At 41.5% G+C, this 10,730-nt stretch overlaps 1 protein-coding gene across 1 annotated transcript in view; it reads left to right on the top strand.

Moving 5' to 3' along the window:
- The first annotated feature begins 821 nt into the window (after positions 1-821).
- Positions 822-10,730, top strand: part of Arhgap11a (Rho GTPase activating protein 11A) — a 17,276-nt gene continuing 7,367 nt past the window's right edge. The window contains exons 1-8 of the mRNA XM_031371380.1: positions 822-1,674; positions 4,494-4,564; positions 6,478-6,574; positions 6,784-7,037; positions 7,674-7,837; positions 8,007-8,150; positions 9,023-9,097; positions 9,960-10,127. Of these exons, the coding sequence (XP_031227240.1) occupies positions 1,546-1,674; positions 4,494-4,564; positions 6,478-6,574; positions 6,784-7,037; positions 7,674-7,837; positions 8,007-8,150; positions 9,023-9,097; positions 9,960-10,127 (1,102 nt within the window). The 5' untranslated portion in view covers positions 822-1,545. The remainder of the gene's footprint in view (positions 1,675-4,493; positions 4,565-6,477; positions 6,575-6,783; positions 7,038-7,673; positions 7,838-8,006; positions 8,151-9,022; positions 9,098-9,959; positions 10,128-10,730) is intronic.

The following is a 10,730-nucleotide window of genomic DNA, read 5'->3' as shown; positions in this document are numbered from 1 at the left end:
TCCCTCTCTCAGGAGCCTCTGATTTCCTATAGCTCTTTGTCTAAGCTTCCCAGTGTCTTTTATCCTCCCAGTCTCACTAACTGCCCAGGGTTGCTCATGCCAAGTCCCAAGTCCTCATCTCAGAAAATTCTGTTGCAGTGCTGAGTTTGCATAGGGCACACACAGAGAGTTGGATTACAGGTGTTTGAAATGGAAAGGCAGCTCTGGGAAACAAGGCGAGGTGATGTCATGCATGTAAATCAGACAGCTGAGGTTTCAGTAATGGCCATGGCAATGGGTAACAAGACTTCTGGTCCTTTAACCAAGTCCTACAGAAGGAAACTATTGCTGCAGCCGCCTCCAACAGGCTCCGTATTCCTCCACTGCTCTCTTGAGACAGGTCATTTTAGTTGTGCTTAATTACCTTATGTAAGAAAATTTAATAATACCACCAGTCTCCCAAAGAAGGACCTCCCTGATAAGACCTTGGGTCCGGGTCTCAAAAACAAACAAACAAACAAACAAAAATCAAAACCGGCGTTTGTGATTCATAACTAAGCTTGATTCCTCCCGCCTTCCGTAGAATCGGTTTTCTCTTTGACGGGACCTTTAGCTTCTGCGGAGAAAGGAAAGGGCGGAGGTGGGGGGGCAGGTTATGAGCTGTCTATTCGGATCCCGGAAGTATATTGTAGGCAGAGCAAAGCAAATATATTTAAACACATTCTAGACATTTTTCTTTCAAAGAAATCGGCAAAGAGAAAGAGGAACTCACTCTCTTCACATTTCTTAAGCCTGTTCACCACGCTCGCTGTGCTGTCTGCTTTGCCGGAACCTTCCAGACAGGCAGCTCCTGGCCACCCCAAAGGGTCCTCATTTTGAAAACAGGAGCGGGCCAATCAGATGCGGAGCGCTGTTTGGCGCTGGCGTTTGAGCCATTGCTCAGGTGCGGTCGCTTCGGGTCTAATGTGTGCCGAGAAGGTGGGGCGCTAGCATGAGCCGAGCCACTAAGCTTTAGCAGGCCGGGGCCACTGGCAAGGCTAATGGGCTAGAGGGAAAGGCTGCGTGGGAGACGGGGTGACGGCGGGACCAGCCCGGGCAGGGACCGGGACTGGGGATCCCGAGCAGCCGGCTGGCCCGGCTGGAGGGAGTAGCTGAAGGTTGCGGTTCCATCTCAAGAGATCTGAGCGGGGAAGGCCACCCTGCGTGGAAGAGGATAAGTGGAAGTGTCCGGAAGCGAGAAACTAACAGCAGGCGTTAGTCTGGGGAAACGGAAGAGTCTGAGGAAAAAAGGGAAGTTTGTGGAAGTAACTGACAGGGCTGAGTGACCCGGAAAGAAGGCTGGTGGAAGTGAAGCAAGAGTGAAGTGTGGCGGGAGAGAAGAAGGTCTGTGGAAGTGGATCGAGGGAAAGTGGAGGAGGTGGTCGGGGCCAGAAGAGTGCCAGAGGTGGCCGGAAGGCAGCGGAGCAGAGCTCAAGCCTGAGGGTGTTTGGAAATTGGAAGAATTGGTTGGTGGCTAAGAAAGTCAGGACCCGGAGTCGGCCTCGGAGAGTGGGCGACGTATTCGGGATGTGGGATCAGAGACTGGTCAGATTGGCCCTGCTGCAGCAGCTTCGGGCTGTCTATGGCATTAAGGTCAAGGGTGGCCGCGGTCAGTGTGATCGCAGGAGACAGGAAACTGCTGCGACAGAAACAAGGGTAAGTTAAAAGATGTAGGGACAGGGTCACACCCGTTTTATTCGGGACTAGAAAGACACATGGGCCGGGCGGTGGTGGCGCACGCCTTTAATCCCAGCATTTGGGAGGCAGAGGCAGGCGGATTTCTGAGTTCGAGGCCAGCCTGGTCTACAGAGTGAGTTCCAGGATAGCCAGGGCTACACAGAGAAACCCTGTCTCGAAAAAACAAAAAAACAACCACAACAAAAAAAGGCACGTGGTTAGAATTCAGTCTCGGTGGTGATGATCAGACGTGCCTCCCTTTATTTGCCGTGGGTTTTTGTTTTGTTTGTTTTATGGTGCTAGGAATACGATATTAAGCTTCCTACTTAAATGCTGTGCTACTGATCTGGTAATCTGTCGTATTTTAAACACGCAGTATGTGGGGTAGGGGGATACACTATCCTCTCTCAGGCTGAGGTGGGCAGTCAGTCAGTGCATTCCAAATGCATCATTAGGTGAGACAGTCAGGCCAAGTTTAGAAATAGGCTTCATATGATCCCTCTGTATTCAGCAATTTAAGAAAAGAGGCCTGCTGCCCGACATTATCACGCCTTCTGATCTCTAGCAGTGTAAACATTACCCACCCAACATCAGTTCTTGATTGAAACAAAGTTGTTTTTTTAAAAAGCAAATTGAGATTCCAGAGTTGGTTGAAGTTTTTTTTGTTTGTTTTGTCTTAATGATTCAGCAACAATTCTTACTTTTGCTAAAGTTTCAGAATCCACACCTCCACCCCCTGCTCCCCAGTTACTTTTGTGTGTGTGCTCTGGCTTGCCTATGCCATCCCATGCATCTCGGGGTCAAGAGGACAACTTGCATAAATTAGTTCTCTCCTGTTTGTAGGCCATTGGGATCAAACTCAGGTTGTCAGGCTTAGCAGTAAACGCTCTACTCGTCAAACTGACTCCCTGGCCCAATAAGCTGTTTTTTGATTAAGTGGTAGAGGGCAAGAGATTTGGGTTGAGATTTATTCTCTATTGAGTAATCAAGACTTTCACTGTGAAAATTGAATATAAGTCATTTTAAAGTAAGTGAGAGATGGGTGGTAGTACACTCCTTTAATCTCAGCACTTTGGGAGGGCAAAAGCTGGCAACTGAATTCCAGGCCAGCTGGGTCTCAGGAGTGAGCTCCAGGCTGGGGCTATACTGAGAAATCCCGTCACAAACAAAACAAAACAAAAAGGTATGTGACTATTATTAGCACTTTGTAGTACTTGAAGACAGAAAATTTCCATAATTTTGTTGTTTTGAGATGGAGTATTATGTAGCCCAGGCTGACCTTGAACCACTAGCTGAAGCTGGCTGGATCCAATTTCTCCCTCCCTGGTATTGAGATTAGAAAGGTGTGTCTCCACACTAACTTAATGTTTGTTTATGGTTAAAATTTACGGTGGCTACTTCTGTTAGTAAAACTGGCTTTCCATGACCTTTAAAAATAGGTATTTGCTCTTTTTCTTTCATTCCTTAACAAAAACAAATCCTGACACTTGCCTTTAGAGACAGGCATGAGTTTGACTTCTGCTTTGCAGTTAACTATGAATGTGGACTGCTTGTTTATCCTCACTAAGCTTCCATCTCTTGTTCTATAAAGTGGTAAATTCCTGGTAAGTTCTGTAGGTAAGCCTGACACAGTACCTTTCACTTGTCTCCTTTCCAACTATAATAGTATCCATATCCTAATTAATGGTTGTATAGTGTAAATTCATCGGTGAATGCTAGTAACATTCTAATGAGATGCAAATTTTCTATAACGCAATGACATAAGATTCAGGCTCTGATATAAGAGACAGAGAATGTTAAATGGTTTGATTAAGATTGCACAGCTAAAAATTAGACAAAGCCAGCATTTGAAAACTGGCAGTCTTGCCAGTGGGAACCTAATTTCTAACTGTTCTTGACTTGGTCTTTTTGCTTGGAATATTTGTCAAGTGCTAGGAACAGGACAGTAAAATGTCATTACTGGGTTGACTCAGCAGTGCCTAGTGGCAGTCTCAAGCAGAAGGGCCTGAGCAGCACTATGGAGAGCTGGTACATCTCAACTAAAGCAGCAGGAGTTAGGTGCACTGGCTTGATTCTGACTATGCAGACATACACAGGCTTGACTTTTTCAATCCATTGCAAAGCCACAGCTTTTGTAATTAGTGACAGGTTTTTAAGAAATTCATAGTAGGAACACAGTGGCAAAAAAGCACCAAAACCACGAGTGTACTTTGGGAATCCTTGGTGTTGAACTATGAGTGTATATTCTTAAAAAGTGAGTCTCGAGGTAGCTAAATGAAAACTGCCTTAAATGTTGCAATCTTGACTTGTGTACCTCAGGACATAACTGCAAAGCACTTTGCTGTACAGCGTGGAAAAGGTAAAAGTCAGGGTCTCAAAATGCCCACATCTGATGCATTTTAACAAGTGCTCAGCTGTGGCAGGAACTCTGGAGTTACTGCTTGATTTACCAGCTGACTGGACTTTTATGTAAATTGGTATTTGTAGGATGACTAGAGAAAAGTAAAAATAAGGTCACTGAAGAAATGTGTCGCATAGGGCAGGGTTAATATTTGGGATAAATCTGCTCTAAGCACTAATGAGGTCAAAGAATGGCTGAATGCCCTAGCATATTTGAAGGCAGTGTTTTTATCTTGGTGTCTTTTTACTCAAAACATCTAGCATAATGCCTTTCGAGTAAATGTACCTCAGTTAATTGCTTTGTATTGGCTGATTGATAGCTTGGAGCTTATTTCTGATAATGTTTTCATTCCTTTATGCCTAACTGAATTTATGAATAACCGAGTTTGTCATTTTAGGGTAAGATATTTGGAGTTCCCTTTAATTCCTTGCCTCATTCAATTGTTCCAGAATATGGACACATTCCAAGGTGAGCCGAGTTAAAAATGGAGAGAATTTTTCAAACTGGTTTGAAAAATAGTTTGAAAATAGGTGGTGTGCACATTTCCTTACAACTACATTATTTCATCTCTGAGTGTTGCCTGTTATTAAAACAAACAAGCAAACAGGGCTAAAGGATGACTTAGTGTGTAAAGGTGCTGGCAGCATAAGCCTGGTGCTAAACCCTTGTATAAAGGTGAAAAGAGAGAAGGCAGCTTCACAGAATTGTTCTCTGGCCTCCAATACGGATGCTGTGGCACCAACACATACACATCGTACTCCTGCTGGTATGACAATTACAAAGTCTTAGTAAGATTCCGGAGGAATGGCTGAAACTTGTCATCTCTTGGCTGCCTGGAAGTAAACACAAGCGCAACCATTAATCACCCTATTCCTAGGGTTGACATCTAAGCACTGTCAGTACAGCTCTATCATTGCTTGTAGCTGGCATACTTGCTAATTTTTTGGTGCCAGCTGTTGAATTTAAAGTTAGCATTGGTTGAGATTAGTTTGTAGGTAAAATTGAACCTTCACCCCTTAACATGAGAATGATTATATGGACAAGGAAGGATTCTGTTTTTCCAAAGGAAAATACTAGAATGAAAAAAGCTTGATGTTGTTTTGTGGGGAGATATAAGATGATAGGTATGCATGCTGTAGCAGGTCACCACTGTAGAAAGACAGTGGATAGAGCAAGCCCTGGGCAAGGTAGGTATGGTGGCTTTTGTAATATCACTTGGAGACTGGAGGAATTGCAGTTCCAAATCACCGGGGATAAACAGCAAAACATGAGGCCAATCGGGGCTACATGAAACTTCGTCTTCAAAAAAGGTGAAGAAAGCTCAAGTCATTCCACATGTAGACATCAAGAAGAGACACCTAAAAGGAGTAGTTTAGGGGGAGAGCTGGAAAGCCAGAGGAGTAGTGAAAAGGACACTTTTGAGCAGGGGAGTAGTGGGACATATCACCTGTCTGAGTAAAGCGGTGTGAGGAGATGGTGAGTTAACTTTGATTTGGTGAGTCGAAGGGCATTGGTATCCTTGGAGAAAGCTGTTAGGAGCAGTGAGGATGAGTGTGTCTTAGGTAGAGAAGGGGATGTGATAAGCAAGGCAAGGCTTGAGTTATGAAGAGAGGCAGAAAAGAATATAGACTTGATAGGACACCTGTGTCAAATTGAGAAAGCCCTAACTGTGTGAGGTCCTAGTGCATGTATGCTGCTTATGGGCACAGTCATGTCAACAGCCCCAGAGCTTCATAGCCATGGAGGAATGGAAAAGCCTTCTCCACAGAATGAGGCTCAGAAGGAAATGACAAAGCCTTTGGGGACTGGGGGCAAGTATTGGCAGTGTATTCAGAAAATGTCCACCATAACCCTCCATCCACCCCACCTGGAATGAAGACTGATATTCTTTAAAGACTGCTCCTAAAGAGATTAGCAATTAGATCAAGATTGCTTTCTTGATCTAGCTGTATATCTTAAACCTAGCTTCTTTCCTCTATGAAATAACTTGCCTGCTTATTCTGCAGTATTCAGTAACCCCACTTCTTTGTTCAAGTCTATGTAATAAACACATTGAGCTTAAGTGGGCTCTGGTTTCTTTATCAAGGCGCCCGACCTCAGCTATTTCTCTGTGTCTGACTTTTCTTCATTTCCCTGCCACCCTTAGTTCTGTCCATGGATCCTTGCTGGATATGGCATACATTGACACTGTCATGAGTAAAGCTGTAGACCTTAGAGGAAAAGAAGTGAGGAGAGCAACTAGATGGTATTTTGTTACAAGGATCAAGAGGATTTTGGACATGGGAGCTGAGAAGGCATAATGACCTGCCTGTGTATTTTAGCAGTAGCATGGGGTTATTGTGTGTATCCAGACCCTTGAAAGAACATGGTTTCTCTTTCAGCTTTCTTGTTGATGCATGCACATCTTTAGAAGAGCATATTCATACAGAAGGGCTTTTTAGGAAGTCGGGGTCTGTTACTCGTCTAAAGGCACTAAAGGTAGGCACAGTTTTGAACTGTACTCTTTCAGTATTACTCTTCATTTTTATAAAATACTATATGAAAAGAAAACTCCACTTTATTATTTTTAGCCTTCTAGAAAGAACTAGAATTTTAAACCAGAGTTCTTAATTAGACATGATAACCATTACTGTATTTAATATATTCTTATGATTTTGTAAGGCTCAAGATTCTTGTATCTGTTTTAGAGTAAACTGGACCATGGCGAAGCCTGCCTGTCTTCTGCACTTCCCTGTGATGTTGCAGGCCTGCTTAAGCAGTTCTTCCGGGAATTGCCAGAGCCTGTCCTCCCAGCTGATCTGCATGAAGCACTTTTCAAAGCTCAACAGTTAGGAGCAGAGGAGAGGAATAAAGCTACATTGTTACTGTCGTGTCTTATGGCAAATCCTACAGTGGATATATTAAGATACTTCTTTAACTTTCTTAAGAATGTTTCTCTTAGGTAAGTGGTAACTAAAAGCCTTAAGTGAGCTTGTTACTTAAAGATGTTCTCAATAGTTAATTCAATTTGGAATGAAAGAAATTAATGTCTTTACAATAGGAAATATACCCTGTGTAATTAAGAAACAATACCCCAGTTGATTTAATATTTTGTCTCATTAGAGTCTTCGTTATTTGATACCTTAATGGCATTGTCCATTGGATGGATTCTCATTGGCTGTGCTTTTAAAAATATGTCTTGTATTTCTTAATTTTCCTTTTATTACTGTTAGTGAACCTACTTGTTTATAATTGATATCTTCTAATGCTTTGTTTTCTTTACGTGGCTCTAAAAGTCAGATAAACAGACTTAATCTGTGTGAAAGAAAAAAAGTGTGTACTGATTAGTATAGTCTCTATATGAATTAGAGTGCTGAGGTTGGCACTCGGGCCTGCACATCAATCAGACAGACTCACACTCAAGCCTTCCCTTTAGTGCTCCTTCCCTCTTTCCCTCCTCAGGCCAGGTATGTGGGTGGGTAGAGGAGGGCTGTTTTCCTTTTAGGTGACAGGTAAAGTAAATGTACTTAGCATGTTATTTTAACTTCCTGGAGTCTTATCTTTTTCATCATTTTAAAAAAAAGTCTTTTGTCTTCAGGGCAAGTGAGAATAAAATGGACAGCAGCAATCTTGCAGTAATATTTGCACCAAATCTTCTTCAGACAAGTGAAGGCCATGAGAAGATGTCTACCAACACAGAGAAGAAGCTGCGTCTGCAGGCAGCAGTAGTGCAGACTTTTATTGACTGTGCATCAGACATTGGTAAGAGGTAGCTGCATTGTCTAGTCGCTTACATGGGTTTGTGTAGATGAGGGGGACCCTGGCCCCTTCCGTGTGAACTGTGAAGACAGCTGTTAGCAAGGCAGTGCACCTGTGCTCTGGCTTGGGAAAGGAAGGAAGGAATAATCGCCTTATGAACATTTTGATTTAGGACGAGTGCCAGATTTTATCCTGGAAAAGATACCAGCCATGTTAGGTATTGATGGACTCTGTACTACTCCATCCGTGGAAGGCTTTGAAGGAGACTATGAAACTCCTGCTGAATGTAAGAGAAAAAGAAGACAAAGTGTTGGAGGTAATTGATGCTCTCATTTTAGGGTGGTACTGAGATTGGCTTTTATCTAAAATGCAAATATCAGCATTAACTGATGGCATATTAGTTCAAGTGATAATACAATATTAAGTTCCAAATCTTTACTGAAGAAGGTTCACTGGGCCATAATCACTCAAAACTTCTTTCCGTGCTAACTGATTCAATCTGGCTTTTCTTGACCTCCTGGATTGTTCTGGTTGGCCTCAAACATGTTCATATGCATGGGTACAAAGGGCCGTCAGGACAACCTTGGATGTCTGTCCTGAGCTTTGAGATGGGATCTCTGCTCAGTGTTCTGCACTCTAGGCTAGCTGTCCTGTGAGCTTTCAGGGATTCTGCTACCTCTGTCTCCTAGTGTCCCCAAAGAAGCACTGAGACTCCCCGTTTACACTGCCGTTACCCAGCTTTAATGTGTGTTCTTGAGATGTGAGCTTAGGTCTTCTCCCTTGCACAGCAAGTAAATGGATCACTTATCCATTTCCGTTTGAGGATCATTTCTTTTGGAACTTTTTGGCTTTGTTATAGCTTTCTTACATTCTTTCTTTGCTATTTTTGTAGGTTCTTTTTATTCTCTCTTATTTTCATAGGGCTCCTGTGTCAGAGGACACAGATCGAATGACTTAGAAATCATAGTTCTAGAAGCCAATCTAAGAATGTCAGCTAGGCTCTGAAATCTGTGGGGCAGATTGTTTTCTTATCTCTATCTGGCTTCTATCTAGAATACACATTCAACCTATAAAACTTCTGCCACAAATGTATATATTTATTAGACATGGGTCATCTTTATTATTGGTACAAGGCATGTTATATTACATTTTGAGTCCTTATGTTATTGTATATGCCTTGCATTTCAGATTTTGTAAATGGAGCCCTAAATAAACTTAAATCTAGCAGAACACCCTCTATTACACCCCAACAAGATAGAACAGGTAGGTGTCTGTTATATATAAATATTTAAATGAAAATGTCTTTAGTGCTCTGTAAAGGACAATAATTGTAATTATTAACTATCAGATAATTGCCTAATAATCAAATCCCAGTAGTATTTCCTTAAAAATATTGCACTGTGCATACTCATTATGATCTTATAAGTTATATTGAGTGTGATGAGCTCATAAGTAGGGAAGAATGTCTTTAGCTGTTGTCAGTTTTTAAAATAATTTAATCATGATTTTCAGTTTCTTTAATTTAGAGCATTTGGACATATCTAAACCTCACTTTATGTCAGAATAAGAAGTTATTCATTCTATATTCTAATGATGTGTACCAGTTTGCTTGTGAGTAAGTAACTGTACTTGACCAATCAAAGACAACATGTTTTGTGTCCAGTGAAATGAATTGGTCAGTAGTCACTTATGAGAAGCAAGTAACAATTTTATCTTTGAATGTAGTTTTCTTCCCTATATTGATATTATTTCATCTGTCCATTACTCTGTTTAATTTATGTTACTTTTTAAGAGCTTTGCCAAGCTCAGTATGGTTGCTTGTGCCTTTAACCGCTAGTACTTGGGAGAATGAGACAGAAGAATCTCATGTTCAAGTCCTGTCTGGGCTACATAGTGGGGAGATCCCACCTAAAGCAATAAAGAAAAAAAAATCTTGCCTTTTTGGAACTTTACTATTTTTATTTTAAATAATTGCAAAATGTTAAGTTAGCTAAGTAATAGTGGATCATAGAAATGTATCTCTCACTTTTGTTAACATCTAAGTAATAGTGCTTATAAGAAATTAAAGCTTTTGTATGTTAAACCACGTGTATGGAGAAGCAAGTCATTTCTGTGTGGCTTTCAGCCCAGGCCACTGTATCACCATTGATTCTCACACCAAGTGTTAAGCGTAAACTGCCAGGAGAGGCTTCTCAGGCCTTCTCAAGTAAGAAAAGGAAGTCCATCAAGCACAACTTGAACTTTGAGCTGTTGCCAAGTCATCTCTTCAGCAGCAATTCTACACCGGTATCAGGTAACAAGGAGCATCTTTATCATGATTAATATGAGGCCTGTTCCCAGCAAATAACTACTAATGCCACCCACAAGAGCCAAAAGTTCAATTGTTATGTAAATACCTAAGCTTTGGGGCTCTGCGGATGGCACTGGTGCTCAGATTTTGTGACTGGACATGCTGGGTTCTCATAGGTAGGACTCTATTGTTATCTTCACTTGAGCTAAGGTCAGAAGTTTCTGCAAATCCATAATGAGAGTGTCACTCACGTAGGTTTTACAAAAGCTCTTAAACTTAGGTCAAGGTATTTGACTTATTGTTTCAGACATTTTTCATTTCAGTGACTTTGAAAACTGTATTAGGTATTGAACACATATTTTTGTTTCCAGAGTCTTAGATTTAGTTTATACTTTTAGCATACACAGAATATTGATTGGTTCATGTTACCTATAAATCTCATTAACCAAAAGTGAAGTGAACCCCAAAGCCTAGATGCTGAACCCTATCTCACATTTAATCAAAATCTGAGTCATTTAGATTTTAATACTTTGTTTTAAGCACCATTGAATGTTTCATTTTGAGCATAATAGCTGATTTAGGAATTCTTCTCAGAAGTCTTTTTTT

This window comes from Mastomys coucha, unplaced genomic scaffold (genome assembly GCF_008632895.1).
Source record: "Mastomys coucha isolate ucsf_1 unplaced genomic scaffold, UCSF_Mcou_1 pScaffold15, whole genome shotgun sequence".
NCBI lineage: Eukaryota > Metazoa > Chordata > Mammalia > Rodentia > Muridae > Mastomys > Mastomys coucha.
Note: the sequence above shows the minus strand (reverse complement) of the source record. Positions and strands in the feature narration are given on the sequence as shown.